The sequence below is a fragment of the Aphelocoma coerulescens genome, chromosome 2 (assembly GCF_041296385.1).
Source record: "Aphelocoma coerulescens isolate FSJ_1873_10779 chromosome 2, UR_Acoe_1.0, whole genome shotgun sequence".
NCBI lineage: Eukaryota > Metazoa > Chordata > Aves > Passeriformes > Corvidae > Aphelocoma > Aphelocoma coerulescens.
The window spans coordinates 78,976,818-78,993,438 of NC_091015.1; the positions used below are offsets into that span (position 1 = coordinate 78,976,818).

At 38.6% G+C, this 16,621-nt stretch overlaps 1 protein-coding gene across 9 annotated transcripts in view; it reads right to left on the reverse strand.

The window, feature by feature from the left end:
- Window positions 1-16,621, reverse strand: part of FARS2 (phenylalanyl-tRNA synthetase 2, mitochondrial) — a 237,803-nt gene that overhangs the window by 178,269 nt on the left and 42,913 nt on the right. For 6 of the 9 annotated variants that reach the window (XM_069008176.1, XM_069008173.1, XM_069008178.1 and 3 more), the window contains one exon: window positions 4,778-5,413. The exons of 1 other annotated variant lie outside the window; for it this stretch is intronic. In XM_069008176.1, the coding sequence (XP_068864277.1) occupies window positions 4,778-5,395 (618 nt within the window). In that variant the 5' untranslated portion in view covers window positions 5,396-5,413. The remainder of the gene's footprint in view (window positions 1-4,777; window positions 5,414-16,621) is intronic. 2 more of the 9 variants (XM_069008180.1, XM_069008179.1) reach the window with 2 other exon arrangements.

Below are 16,621 nucleotides of genomic sequence, written 5' to 3' on the forward strand. Positions count from 1 at the left end.
TTGCTTTATTCTGAAAAGCCTTCTTGATTTGTTTGGTTTTTTTAGCTGGACAACAGAAAGTAAGACAAAGTCTGAAAAAAAATGAAGTATCTGCAGTAAAAGATGCACTATTGGTTTTCAAACTTTCTAGACTATGGATCACTATGAAAATCTAGCAGACCGTCTGATGCCCTTCACTGTCAAATTTTCAACTAAAAATAACAAAGAATACAATTTGGGTCCTTGGATCAGTGAAGATCTATTTATTACGGCATGATTTATATACCACAACTTGGAAAATACAGAATAATACAATGTTCACAACTTGGACAGATACCGGAAAAAGTGAAGTCGGTTCCACCTGAACTAGCCAGGCCCTTTATTGCTACCACTCAGCTAAACTGAAGCTTCAGGAATAAATTCACTTCAGAATATTCTAGCACAGTAATGATGCTGCTTTTTTTCTTACCAAGGTGAATCTAGTTCAAGTGCCTCTGCTCCTGTACAGCGCTCGCCGCTCCCTGTGAGAAAAAGGGCCGTCTCTCAGGCTCCTTGGGACTGATGCTTTGCTCACAACCCCACCAATAAGTTGTAGAAGGCTAAGAAGGGTACCTTTCCTTGGCCATTTAAGCCTTTTAAAATATTTGTTCCTTGTGCCCAGCTAAACACTGCTATTATGACTCCCACTCACACTCACAAGCACTCTCAGACATACTGTAAAAGCTCCAAATCACTCCATAAAATAGGCTGATCCCTGGAACACTATAAATTGATTTAAATTCCTTTACATATGAGGATTTAAAAAAGGGACTGAAGACAGGAAGGAGCTTTCCTTTCAATGTCAGAGCAGAACAGTGTCCTAAGCTGCAGCAACATATAGGATTTTGGAGAAGTCAAACCTAAAGACACGAGTTTTCCAGGTGGAAACTCAGCATGGCACTCGATCAAAAAAACCTCAAAACTGCAGATCAGTGGTCAATCAGGAGTTCACATCATCCCAAACCACAAGGAAAAGGATAAAAGCAATGGTTTTTTATTCTTTTTAACAATACACAAGGAATATTGCCAAGCTACACAAGTATAGGAAGATGAGGAAAGGAGTATGTACTTAGATGAAAAAGAGAAAAATGTACTAATTTTCTATCAGCTAGAACAAGAGTCTTTACATTTCAGGATATAAACACTAGAAGCTACAATATTGACTTTCTTTTTTCAATTAGATATAGTCCTTTGGAGGAGTAGTCCTTTATTTGTAACTAGAATATCTACCATTGCATCCTAACAAAAAAGTTTCCATTTCCACCAAAAGCATTTCAATGGAGAATAAAGATGTTTCCCTACTACTTCTAGCACAAACAAGCCCGATAAAAGCATATTTTTTTCATCTAGACAATCTTGTATTTGCCTCCACTGGAACAGAGGAGCAATTTCCATGTTTTAGCATCTGTTCCCCTTAAAATTTGTGTATCATTCAGTACAGACTATAAAACACCGTACAAAGTCTCCTTCCAATGTGTAAACATTTTTTGTTGTCAACTGAAAGCTGTTCATTGACTGCCATTGGGTTTATATTGGCTCCCTCTTCTGGCTGACATGCACAAAGTGCAATTTAGTTGAGATATTTTTTCTCTTTTCCATAAATTATGGAACTGCACCAAAGACAACAGCATAGCACAGAAATAATTTCTCTTATAATCCACCCAGGAAAACTGGCCAGTTCAAATCTGACTACAGCAGTATCAAAATTGCCAATCCAAAGCACTGACAAAAAGAAAAAAAAGCCATATACCATAGAAAGAAAAAAAAAATCCAAACACCAATTAGAAGAAAAACATGAATGCTGGAGGAAGTGAATACAAAAGAATGTCACTTGGGGATACTGTTTAAGAAGAACAGTTCATTTTATGCTCAGAATTCTGAAGAAGATGTGGGATTTCTGGTTTTAACTATTTATATTAGTCAGTTTCTAACTGTTCTATATATTACATTCAGATAATAATCACCTAAAATACTTTCAGATGTATTGAAAACATGTCTAAATGTATTGTCAAATGTTCTTTGATAGCAGTTCAAGGACATTTTTTTAAAAGTTTATGAGAAATTTAAGCATGAATTACTCTTTTAGCAATGACTTTGGAAGATGGGAATTTCTTTAGTACTTTAATATTTACACTCATACGAAGCTGCAGAAATGCATCAGTTACCTGCTCATCTTTGAATTATAGATTACTTCTCTCTTTAAAAAGTAATCAACCAACCATCATGAAAAAACATAGCCAAAAAAGCAAATAGCTCACAAATATCTCAGGATAAGTACTGTAAAATTGCCAAACTTGGTTTATTTTTCCAGATCTTACTTCAATGTACAGATATTAACTTTGATATAAAGAATTATGCTGAAGGTTTCCATCACAGGGCAGGAGTTTTAACATAGTCATGACTACAGAATTCAGTATTTGTAAAGGACTCACTTTTGTACATCTCCTACATCTTTCATATCCTGCCTAAAATTTCAGCTGAGAATGAAGTGATTTTCCCCCACACCTCCTAAACTGAGATCAAACATAAAATTCCTCTAAATTTAAGTTCCTATAAAATCACTCTAGGCTTTTATCTTTCTATTCACATCATCTTCGGTCTGTGGTCACTTACACTGACAAGCTAGCAAATGATAAATGTAAAAATCAAAACAAAAAATTAGAGTAGCAAACTGACAACAGCATTTAAAATTACTATATTGGCCATAACATGAAATGTACCATGGGCTTGTAGCTAAGAGCTAACAGTTTTTCCCTTGGTTCCAAAGATTCTGATCCTTGGTACTTGTGCAAATGTCTCCTCACCAGAGATTGTAGCCTGGTTATGAATGAAAAGTCTGAGACAAGGGTAACAGGCCCTGACAGTCACAAGTTTCTGCTCAGTGGGTTACAGCTTAAACTTGAGTATAAATAAATGAGTATCAGAGTATTTCTCTCATGTAGTATTACCTCTATTAAGTCTTTGTTCCGCTCAGACAGTTACTTCTGGAATTATTTAAATGTGGATTATTTTGAACAGGCAACCAGAATATAAAACACAGAAACAGTCCCCAGTGAAATTTCAGAATTACATATTAATTTTTTTCCACAAGGCTCTTGTGATTATGGCTGTAGAAAGGGGTATATATTGAAACACAAAGTGAAGCAAAAAAGGATGCTTCAGATCATGCTCAGGTTTATAATTTTTTCAGGTTGCCCAATAAACAACACTTTACACATTGTGCACCACACCACTATTCTTTCTTCATCAGTATAGAAAGCTCTCCAATAACATCTCAATCATTTTCTTGGAGAAAAAGAGAGAAGAGAAAAAGAAACAATCTCCAATGCAATGAATTATTGTTAAACATTGTATATTTCTAGATGGAACATGTTAGTGAAAACATTTCTGTAACTCTGTTCCCAGTTATTCAAATCCTATTATTCCTATTATTAAATTTGTAAAGTAGAAAGAAATAGTCTATCATTAGCACCAAAATTTCTTAAGGGGTACATTCATTAACAGGTATTTCAATTAGCTCAATCACACCCGAGGTTGCAGAAATTTCCTCCTGCAAGAATATTGATGTTATAATTTTGTGGCAGATAAAATATTTCCATCTGAATGACTGAACTCCTGCCCAAGTAAAAAAAAGCTGTCATGAACAAAAACGGTTAAGAAATGGAATTTTCTTAATATAGTATTGTATACCATATATCCTGATTGTATTCATAAATAGGCCTATGCAAAAAGAACAGCGAACAAACCAGGCTGCCTAAGTCTGCAATATTTCCATTTCGTGGTTACCAAAAAAGCAGCTGCAGGCTGGATCCAGCACCACGCAGCTCACAGGACACCTGCAGGGGCAGGCATGTGTTCGCAGTGGAAGGACCAGCGGCCACACGGGGTGGGAAACGCCAGTGCAGGCAGCACGAGCCCCTTCCAGCACGGAGAAGACCAGTGTTCTGTGATTACCTTAGTTTTCCCTCAGGCATCCAAAGGCATTAGGCTTCTCTGCCAAGCTCCTGTCACCCATTGGCAAGCACATTAAGAACAGTCTACATCTCAGTATTATTAGAATAAGCTAGTTTTAGTTATAGAACTGTGAATTTGGCAGTATTGCTACAAGCATACACAAATTATACAAATCAATTACTATTTGGAAAACAAACTGGCTTATATTTGCCACTGATCAATGATGCAGCAGAGTACTTAATGACACCCAGGCATTTGCAGAACATGCAAGCTGTGCCAACAAAACATATAAACTTAAGAGTCTTGGACATCAACCTAGAGCTCTTTAGCTGATGCCTCTGGACTCTGATGGGTTTACTGTGTACGCACTACACACATATAACTATTGGCTGCAACATATGAATCCTTCAAGGCAGCTTTTTCAATTAATTTGATAGAGTTTTTGATAAAGTGATCTCACCAGAAGTGAGTTGTGACAGAAATAGAATTGAATTGTGCAGATCATTAACTGAACAAGTTGTTTCCTTTCAGATTATGTTTTATTTTGCTAGCTTTCAATAGTATTGTCTTTCCATTTTTTCACATTTTCCTAGGGAATTTCATCGTTGTTTTCAAATTCAACACTTTCCATCTACATTTTTCACAAATTAAAAATATTACTATATGATAAGTCACTTGATCTTTATCAATGTGCAGCATCACATTGTTGCTATAATATGCTTACATGCACGAACTTTGCTTACAGCAAGCACAAGACCAAGCAACTTACCCAAAAGGTCTTTCACCCCACCTAGAGAATTCATACCTCGTGGCAGGAGAAGAGGCGCACTCCCTCCATCTGATGGAAGACTGGGTAGTGGGTGTTATCAATCGTGTCTCGGCGGTAGACATCTCCCACTGCCAGAAAGGCATCTAGGCCAGAGTGTATCAAGTCCCACTGATGAGCTGATGTGTGTGCTCTTAGCATGTGGTCACGATTCAAGTAATAGTTATCCTCTTTCCTTCTGCTGGCATGGTTCTGTGGAATAAGTAAACTATCAAAATTCTGCTGGACTGTAACCACTGGAGAAAGACCATCATACACAGAAAAGAGCGGAGTCCCGCGGCGTCCTAGATAGTGTTTGTAGAAGTGCTCCTTCACCTGCTCCTTGATTAGCCACAAAGGGTGGTGTTTTCTGTTGTGCAAGTTCTTCCCCACCTTGGAAAGGATCTTCTCTGTGACATTGCTGTAGTCATCTTGAGGATAAGATTTACCAAGCAGTTCCACAGTATTTGAGCAGGGGGCACTGGCAGCGAAATCTGAAGGTACAGACTTGGATGAAGAATGCCTTGAGTGGGTGGGAATTCCTCTTACCTTTACTTTTGGTGATAAAGCTGTTTTAGAATACTTAGCTACTCTCATGAATTTCCAGAGCATTGCCATTGTAAGCTTTTTTACGATCTAGAGAAGGAAAAGGAATTAAAAATATTTGAGTTAGGAACTGCAATCTTGCTGCAGAAATTGCTAGTATCTTAGGGATACATAAATCCAAATGTCTGCTTGATTAGTGTGACAAAATTCCCATTATAAACCACTGTTTTGACTTCAGAGGAGGGAAAATACCCTTGTGGTCAAATTTCAGCTAGGATATTTTATTCAATTATCAGGCTTCTGCATCACTGCATCAGTATTAATGAATCTAGACCTAGCCTGAACCCCATTCCAGATGACGCTCTTTAAAGATGAATAAACATCAGGCCTTCTTTCAAACAATATTTTTCATCCAATTAAAACATGAGGCAAATATTACTTATGAGAAACTCAGAAACTTAACAGTGCCCTTCAGCATTCAGAACTCGGTTATAATAAGCAATTAACTTATTGCTATATCATCTGCCCCATTAGCAGAAGCTACTGAACATGTTTCACATCTACCTGATGCATGTGGCACGCACTATGCAATCATCACTAATTCTTATTTAATGCCAGACAAAACCAGTTTAACCTTTCAAACTACTGAAGCACTGTGAAAAAACAGATGGCCAAAACACAAGTCACGTATTTATATATAAACAGCACATTAAATTCACACATGAGTATTGCACAAGATTCACAATAAAGACGCCATACAGTCAGAACCAATGTTAGGATTTTGCAGTGAGCACAAAACCCCTTTTTCCGTATGTTCCCAGGATGGCTATTTTCACAGCTCCACAACTGTACAGGGGAGTCAGGCTTGTCAGATACCAGGAAGGCAAAGTCATGAGATTCTTCAAGTTGTCTGAACTGAAGAACTCATTTCCCATCAAAGAGCCATCTTTACACATCCTCCCTGTTCACAGACAGGCTTTGTGCTTCACGTCTACACAGCTGCACTCTCTGTAGAGTTCAAAGATAATCCCAAAACCAAAGAGTTTTGAGAGTGATGAACCTTTTGGTCACTCCATATGCACAAGCCCATTCTGAGATGAAAAATTACTTGAAAATCTACAGTTGGGCTTCAGAAATATTAGCAAAGTAAAATAATTAAGCATTAAAATTTGCTATTATGGAATGGGAAAACAGAGGCATTAGAAGTTAAGTGACATGGGAAAGGCATCTGCTACAAACAAACTGAGTTGTATTTCTCTATGAACCAAGAATTACAGGCCCACAGGTTTTCTGAGTGAAAGAATTTTCTGTGAAAGTCATCTTAAAGAACTGGGGAAGAAAGGACATAAGCAATAATAAATACACCACAGTCTTCTAGAGATACCTTTCAGTCTTTAGGATTACAATATCTGGCTAGCTTTCCACATGAACATAAGGAAAACAAGTGTAAGTAAAAAATAAACAAGGTTAAGGCTATTTTTCATACTCTCACACTTCAAAATATGTATGCAAATAGAACAGACATACTAGAATAGACAGCCCCCGAAAAAACCAAATCTGTAAAAGATAATGAGTACAGTCACATTTGGCTTTCTTTCTTCTGACTTATACCTAGAAGTTTTTCATAGGTCTGTTTCCTCAAGTAATTGTATCTCAATCAGTCAATCAATCAATCAATCAAAATAAAGGCAAGGTGGGTAGACAGAAATTAAATCTGGCTGGGAAGTGTAAGATTACTAAATATTTGGTTTAATCCTTTTTCTGGTAGAATATCTTTAGAAATAAAGAATAGCTACAAATTTTATCTAGCTTTGAAACTTTTAAGAAGGACTGCCTCTTGCAGGGGGGAAGCTAAGAGTTTACAAAATTATTTCACCAAATTAGCTCTTGATCATTACTGAGAATGTTCTTCAGTAAATGAATTCACACACACACCAAAAACCACTCTGATGGAGGCTAAGCAAGGGATTGTCTTACATTTTGAAAAGAGCCTCCATTTTCCTGAAGCATACGTTCTCCATCATGGAAAGTGAGTTCTCATTTTCAAACAGCTGCTTGAAATACCCAGTCCTAGCCAGATAATGAATTCAGCTTCCCTTAAGTAAATATCACCATCTGCCCATACATTTATTTTTCTAAAAAATTCAATTCAAAACTTATACATAACCGTAATGAACAAAAACTCTCATAACTTTATTGTGATTCTCGTGATGTTTGCTGCTTTCTTAAATATCATTCCTCTGAGAATCAGACAACCATATGAGAAGTTTAACTTTCACATAAACAGTTCTGATGATTTTAAATCTATGGAAAAAGAAATTAGAACATGCACCTTAAGTGTTGGAGGGCACTCTTGTTTGTTTTTTTGTTTGTTTAAGACTCATTATTTTTAAGGGAGACTCTAGTGTATACATCTTCAAGGGCTTACCGGATGATATTTCAGTATTTTGTAATGAGGAACCCTGCTCTCAGTTTCTGACAGTTCAGAACACAATTTTTTCTGAGCAAGTGATATATACTCCTCGTAAACTTGTACAGGAGAAAAATCTACAGATAAACTTGTATCCGTTTTCATCCTAACATTATGCCTGTTCCTTAAATACTTGAATAGCATTATTACCTGCATTATTGTTCTAATCCAAAGCAAAACCTGAGCAGTCAGTAATGTGAGCAGTAAGAAAAGTTATAATTTTTTGAAGAGTTATCCAATGTCCAAGTACTGCAAACAACAGCAAACAAGCACTAAATGACCCACTAACATGGTATGACACAGAGCTCCAGAAACACTGAAGTCCTTCACCAATACTCTGCTGCTTCCCTCTCTTACCACAGAGTCACATATTCCTCTTCCAGAATCATTACGGAAAAATGGTATTGGACATAGTTCAACTCAACTGGTAATAAGTTACATTTGGGCAGAGAAACCACTGAGAAGAAAGAAAGAAAGTAAATAATGTTTACACTCTGCAAACTATACACAAAATCTCCAAATCAAAGTAATGTTTACCAAGGCAGAGAGCAACACTGGAAAAAAAAGAAATCTCTTTACCTTTCCTCTAGCAATAAATACCTGTTGTTAAGAACACACTAATTACTTATGTTCATTTATAACAAACAGACGTTTAAGCATTTATGTCTTTTTATTTCTGTCTACATTTATCTAAATGTCTGGAAAAGCAGTTTAAATTTAAAATTTTCTTCATTTACTTCCACCACGCTTTTCATTTGGCAGGGAAACAAAACTGTTTTCTGTGCACACTGACAAAATCTGAATCCCACAGCAAGGCCTGCCAGCCAGCTAACAAGCACAGCGAGCCAAACAGCAGCTGCAGGTCCTGTAGCTGAAAACAAATACATAAACGGGAAATAGACATTGAACAACCACCACTGGCATCTACGATCCAACAATGGCAAAGGCCTCCACCAGCACCACCAGCAAGTCCTGAGCTCTGGGCTCGACAGTGGCTCCAGCTCGCAGCTGGGAGCCCACACAGGGCTTTGGATGCAGATGCAGGGCTTTGGAAGCAGGCTGTTCTGCTGGCAGCTCTCCGTGGGGTTTCTCAAAGCTCTGCAGGTGGACATGCAAGCACCAGGCCGTTGTAATCTCCTATTACACAGGTCCTTCGCCAGACACCACCACTGACACATTCCAGGGCACCTCAGCATCTCCCCTGAAGCTCCATGGGCTCAGGTCTCCATACTGAGATGTCTAATACAACTCTGGTCTTGGATAGGAATGATACCATACATTATGTTGTGCCAATGCGCTTGGAACTATGTTTGCACCTGGGCATGAGCTTTTGAGCAGCTCCAAGGCAGACCAGAGGGCAGGAGGCGGCATCCACGCCACCCAGGGGTGAAGGCATAAGAACAACCCTGTCCATGCTGTGCATAGACCAGGCACCGATACGACCACATTTGCCAATGTCAGTCCTGTACCACAGACCCTGCAACATTTCTACAGCAGTTTCGATTGATGGGCAAGGCTCCTTCCTCCCCCACGGAAAACCAACCATTCCCCATGCAGCAGCCCAGCAGACATTACACACGCTGAAGTACACCACAGTCAGGAGCCTGACAACAGGGAAACGGCAGACAGAATACAGCAGACAAAAAATACCATGGTTTTGGAGCACATGCAAAAGTCAGCTTGATTTGAAAAGGGATCATATTGCTGTACTATTAAGGAATGTCCTTTCATGTCTAAATCCAGGATTCCATGTCATAGTGCAGCAAGGATTAAGACAGCATTATCACAACTGCAGTGGTATTTGTCACAATTCTCCACTACCCAGCTGAGGTTTAGGAAAGAATCTTAGACTCAGTGAAATTTCTCCTTACACCTGTTTTGAAAAGGGAGGAGAAAAGAGGGGCAGTTTAGCAGCTCACAATGAAAAGAAACCGTGCTGTGCACCAACATTGTTTTATTCACTCACCTCTCCTGTAAAAGTGGAAGAGAGAGAATGCTCCTGTTTGAGCAAACTAGAGCCCAAACAGGCCAGCTTTTGGGGCCATTTGCTCGGTATTTGCATCTGTGAGCCAAGGGCACCCTCGCTTCTGCTGACCGCTTTTCTCTCTGCCCTGTGCTTTTTACAGCTTATGGCGGCAGAAACACAGATGGGCTACTGCATACATAAACCCAAGTACATGACGGGTTTGAAACCAAAATTCTACAAAGATGAGAGTCTGTCTCCTATCCAAGAATAGCTAATTAATGCAAGACTCTGAAGTGCCATGGAAAATGTTAGAAAAGTTGGGCTGCCACCATTTTGTGATGTGACAGCTTTTATCTACCGTATGTGTGGGGAGGGGAGTTCAACCAACATAGCATATGTTAAAACAAAAATCATAAACATATGTTAGGCTGCTAAAATTGGACATTTACCAGTCTGCTTAGCAATTTAGCTAAGCATTGAATTTTAGTTTTGAAAACTATGTAGGCATACAGCAGCAAATATCATTGTATTGCCATGACCATATCTGCATTGCATAGGATCTAACATAAATTATTTTGCATGCAAAACTAATAACAAGATTGGATTTTTTATACTCATTTTAAAGTGATAATACATTGTTGCATACCAGAACAGACTTCTACTGAGCATACTGAATTTATATAATACACACAGACTTCTGAAATAGCCTTACAGATAACTTAGAATGGATCCATTTTAGAACCTGACCTTCCAAGGGCAGAATATTATCAGATATCCCTGATGATGACCAAACACCATTAATGTATTTCATGCACTACAAAGCATTGGCAAGATAATACAGCTTTCAAGTATTTGGCTCTTAATTTTTTCATGTACTAGGAGTTCATCTAGCTAACAATCTGTCAGTAAGTTCCAGAAACACACAGAATAACTTTTTATTATTATTTAGTTATTTTGTTATTTTTCTTGACTGAAGCAAAAATATGTCATAAGCTGGCTGGCTGTCTGCTCTATAATGGTGATGCATTAATCATGATGCCACCTTAGGCAACATTCTGAGGCTTGCAATATTGAGAGAAAACTAAAAAACCTTTTCTGGGATAAGGCATGATCCTGCTTTCTCTCAGTGCTACATATAAGACCTTCTTAAATATGAAAGGTTTTAATAACCATGCTGCTTTTACACTAATGCAGAAGATGCTGATTGTCTGAACAAAGGCCAGCATCCCATGGCCTGTCTTACACACCTGAGCACCTGGAGGTAAGCAGAGAAAATACGGTCCATACTTCTGAAGCACACCTTCAACCACCTGCACCACTTCTTTAGGACTGCAAGATGGGCCAAGATAGCCATAATGAGCAGCAAGCCTTTGGAGAAGGGAACATACCTCTGGGCAAGCACCCATTTTAAAATGTCTTGAATCATCCCTTGAGTCCACTCACCATTCAGTTGTAGTTTGGATATTGCAAATGATGATAAAATGCCATCCAACTGCAACAAGTTTCAGTTCCCCATGTGGGCCTCCAAAGGCTGCTGCAGGCTCTGGTTTCCCTGCTAAACAGTGTCACTCCAGGATTGTTCAGGTTTATCCATAAGTTTCCCATACACTAAAAGGATAATGCTTCCAGACATGTGATTCAAGGCAAGTAAAATGCATTTCACTAGCCAAAACACTTGCAAACTCTGTAGCTGTGCTGCCAACTGGTATGAGACCATTTCAAAGACTGATATAATCAGATTTCAAGACAACCTGTAGTAAATTTGTTTTAAACGATTCAGAAGTAGAGTATCCACACACTGGAATTTGTGCTCAGCAAGCTAATCAGGTACATCAAATTGCTGAATTATTCAGACAGTATATAATTTTTCAAAAGATAAATGTATACAGCATAAATGACATTAGAAGTTGAAGACCAAAGGCAAACAAATTCAGGCTTCTGGGCGGGTGGAAAGGCACCAAACTCTCTAACGTGCAAAATTTAGAAATTTAAGGTGAAAAGTCTGACCACACTATTTTCATTTGGACTTAAAAAAACAGATTAATAAAAACAGAATAAGCAAATTCAGAGGAAAGAAACTATTGTTGGAAAAAGAAATTATATATATATGCATGACAGAAGTTTAAACTAAGGAAAATCACCCCTGCAATATCTGTTTTTCTTTCATTTATACATTAATTATTTCTTGATTTTTCTTTCACCAACTAAAACAGTTTGTTATTTACTAAAGAAATGTCAATAAGGCCCTTTAGTGATAACTTTCAATAGTGCATGATGACTAAGGCACACAGAACTACTAAAAATTAAACAGCCGTGACCTGATCTCCTGTCGACATTCCTGTGTTCTTCCTTACTTCCACAATAAGACAAAACAGCTAATAGTCAATTCCATAATTTAAGGGAAAATCCTCATTATGCAAACATATTTTGAATACATTACATTACAGACTGTGAAAAGGCAATGCAGAAATAATTCTTAAATATTCTCAAATGTGTCTACTGCTTTTAAATATATCAATTTTCAAGGAATGCAATCTGAAAAAACACTACCTTTGGTTGCTGAGGGAATATTCTTTTTCCAATGCCTTGAAAATGTTGCCAAACAGCTTTCTGCTTTTGTAAATAACTGTCAGATGAAAGGGACAGAGACACTTAAATACCTATAAAATCCCCACTGCAGTTAAGATTACCACTATCTCTTCTGCCTTCTTTTTTTTCCTTCAGTATCTGCAACTCATTATCTGTATTTTTCTACAGAGGCATACACCACCAAGAGTGTTAGGTCCTGCCAGTACACCAACTGGGAAGCTGCAATCTCCCTTCTGGAAAAGGACTGCACCTGCCTGGCAATGGCAACAGCAGCCCAGGCCTCTGGAGATGCCTGTGGCAGACAAAGAAGATATCCTTCAACTCTGAAGGCATCATTCACAAATCAAATAGTGATTGCCTGCCTCCTCCAGGGAAACAGCAGAAAGAACGGCAGCAACATCTTATGCATGAAATTCAACACACCCAATGGGCTACATTCAACCTTCATCTGCAAAATATTCAACATGCCCAAACACCCAACTTTCAGACACCTCACAGGGTACAGGGAAAAATTAAACTCAGGAACAAACCCAGCCCACCCAGTACTAAGAAAACCAAATTATTTCGATGGGATATGCCAGAAAAGGCAGATGACATTAATCACTAAGTTCATCCACAAATGAGAAAGTCTTCAGCTTTACCTGCTGTATCCCCATAGTACCAATTCTAATTCCATTCTTCAGGAGAACTGGGGAAATCTATGACTTACCACCGATCTCCAGATGCCCTCCTTAGTAATACCCTAGACAACATGGTGTAGTTAGAATAATTTAAGTATTATTATGGAATAACAAACATAATTAATATTTTAGACCAGGGAGTTATTTCATGGTTGCAATATGTATGTAATCAGCAATATTTAAATTGAACAAGGCTTTCTTGGGATGTTTCAACCCTAAATAGCAGCAGGAATATTGTAAGTTTCGTGTCACATCAATTTTCTGTCACATCAAGCTTTAAAGAGATCAGTTTCACAAATTTGCTATCATCTTGAGCCAAAATATCACCAGAGATCCGCATCTCAGACCTAGCTGTGATATGAACTTGATCTCAACTCAAGCTCTAACTCAGCTATGGTGTCATTCCTTGGTCTGTCTGTTATAGAAATAATGAAAGTGTGAACAGACAGAGCCTTTATCAGGAGTATGTATATTTCAACAGCCAAACAAAAAAAGAAAGAGACAAATATCTCTGCGGATTTTCCTTCAGAATCAATAAGTCTCACAGACTTCAGGATGGATAAAGAAGAGAACATGTGGATGTTTGCAGCGGAGACTCCACTGCAGTACAACACCTCCCAGTTGGAAGATGTATGGTCACGTGTACACAAATAAGTCATCTCTAGTTTGAACTGCACCATCTTCATTTATCTGTCATGGGCTCTGACAAAGCATTTAAGGAAAAGATTAGAAGGCTCCTAAGGAAGGAACTACATTTCTCTGCCTGGGGCATACCACTTGTCTGAGGTTGGTAGGAACAGGCCTGAAATATTAATGAGTAAGCCATTTGTCAAGAAAATTATGCAAGAAACCTTGGCAGCCATACAAAGGGGTTAGCAATAAGATACCAAGCTAGGGCAGTGCACACTAAGCACTTGAAAGAGAAAACAGGAAGGAAAAAAAAATTAAAAATCACTTTCATTTGCTTGTCCACATTCATAAGCTTTGGAAGAAAACAGTAAATTAATGAGTGAGTAAAACATCACACTCAGTAATAACAGGTACTAACTCCTAAAAGGGACTACGAGCTGCTCTACGTCTAGAATTCATGTTTTCAAGTATTGATTCCTTCAAGACATTTCTTCTAGTGCCATTCTTTACAAATAAACTTGTTTACCAGGTAGCATGTGAGCTAAAAGGTGTTGTCATGACAGAAGCCACTTAATTATTGAAAATTCACATAAGCAAATGGGAAAAAAATCAGTTCACACAAGGGAAAGACACACAAAACCAAAAAAATACACTCTTCTTGAGGTTTCCTCACAAATCATAGCAAAGAAAAGCAAAGACAGAATTGTAACCACTCTGTCAAATCAGATGTTAAAATCTATACTCCTAAATAGACTGAAAGCCTAAATCACTTCTGGGAGTTTCCATGTATCATTTCTCCATAAGACGAACTTGCAAAAGAAAAAGACGTAAAATGCTTCAGTCAGACTCCATGTTTTATATTTATTTTTAATTTTTATATAATTCTAATGTAACTATGTTTTAGGCCAAGTATACTATAATTTTATACAGCACTCTTTATATAATAAATTTGAAGGCTTAGTTTTTCAGTAGACAGTGCTGGTTTTTACTGTAAAAAAATTTGACTAGCATCCAACGCATCACAGTATATTAAATAGTAATTGAAATTTTTCATTAATTAAGATGATCCTTTTGAAAAATAAAGCAAATGAATAATTTATGTTGGTTTACCAAAACATAGCCATAGTCACCTTGTCAAATGTTAAACATGTCCAACAATGTGATCCATAGGTTCAATCACTGTTGACAACAACTCGAGTCACTGACATACCCAGAACAATGGGATGCAGCAGCAGCATTTAGACTTTCATTAAGCAGCACTCTGCTCTTCCAAAGCATGTCTCTACATAGGATCTCAAAGTGCTTTTCAGCCATTAACCAGTTAAATTCTACAATATGCCCATGGGAAAAGTACTGCATTATTTATACCCATTAGTGCAGCAGCTCCCAAGTCAAAAGCACTGTATTTCAACATCTTGGCTTTCACCTTTTTTCCCCCAAATTGTTTTGACTACAGAGCCATTTTTCTTCATGTTGAGAATGTTTTTGTTGTTTGCAATACCATTTTATCAACAGTTTAACAGGTATAACTGCTACTGTGAACAGAATCAAAATGTTTTGAAAGCAGCTTGCCAGAACTGCCCGTTAGGAACCACACACCAAACAGTTCAGAAATACTGAGATATTCCCATTGAAACAATCTTCTCCCTGAATGTGCAGATTTTGAAGGCTCAAACATACATTCCTTGAGCAAGAATTACAGAGTCATTGCTCTGCTTGTATTGTGGCTCAAACTTCAATGTTATTGTAATTACAATTATGTATTCAGTATGATCAGGAGAGATCAACTGAAGAGGCAGAAAACATTTAGGGAAGATGGGAAGGTATACAAACTAAGACTTATTGAGGCAAACAGGGAAATGAAACAAACTGGGTGAAGTGGCATGGGACTGACCATTGCTGCTGTACTTGTTCCATAGCAAGGTTGGGCTAAAAACCAGGATGGCATTCGCAAATTGTTGTCTTCTAGACAGGATTTCACCTCTGGTCACCATGTTTACCAAAAACAAAGACAGCATTTACTTCAATGAGGAAATTATGTCACAGAATCATTAGGGTTGGAAGGGACCTCTGGAGATCAGCCAGTCCACACCCCCTGACATGGCAGGGTCACCTTGAGCAGGTGACACAGGAACACATCCAGGAGGATTTGGAATGTCTCCAGAGAGGGAGACTTCATGATCTCCCTGGGCAGCCTGTTCCAGTGCTCTGCCACCCTCAATGTAAAGAAGTTCTTCCTCATGTTGAGATGGAACTTCTACTTTATGGCCATTGCTCCCCATCCTGTCACTGGGCACCACTGAAAAGAGTCGGGCACCATCCTCAGGGCACCCATCCTCAAAATATTTCTTTGCATTAATGAGATCCCTTCTCAGTCTTCCCTTCTCCAGACTAAACAGGCCTAGCTCCCACCGTCTCTTCTCATAAAAGATGCTCCAGACCCTTCCTCATCTTTGTGGCCCTCCACTGGACCCCCTCCAGCAGCTCCTTGTTTTTCCTGTACTGAGGAGCCCAGAACTGGACACAGCACCCCAGATGTGGCCTCACCAAGGCTGAGCAGAGGGGCAGGATCACCTCCCTCAACCTGCTGGCCACATTCTTCCTGACACACCCCAGGATACCACTGGCCCTCCTAGCTGTAAGGGCACTGTTGGCTCACGGTCAACTTGTCATCTACCAAACTCTGTTTGTCAGTGACCTCTTTTTGGGAAGTTTCACATTGTGAAACCCTGCTGCTGCATTTGCCTCAGATTATGCAGCGTGACTCATGTTGGCCTCCCAGTCCAGCCAGGGAAAAGAATATTACATGGGAGGTTGTCTCTCCTGTGTCAGTTGTGAGAACCACCAGAGTCATCTGAGATTCAAACACAAGATCCAAGGCAAGCAATTAAGAGTCTTTTAGTCATATTTACCAGTGAACACCTGGCCAAAAGCCACAGCACACCATCAGCCTTATGATTTGG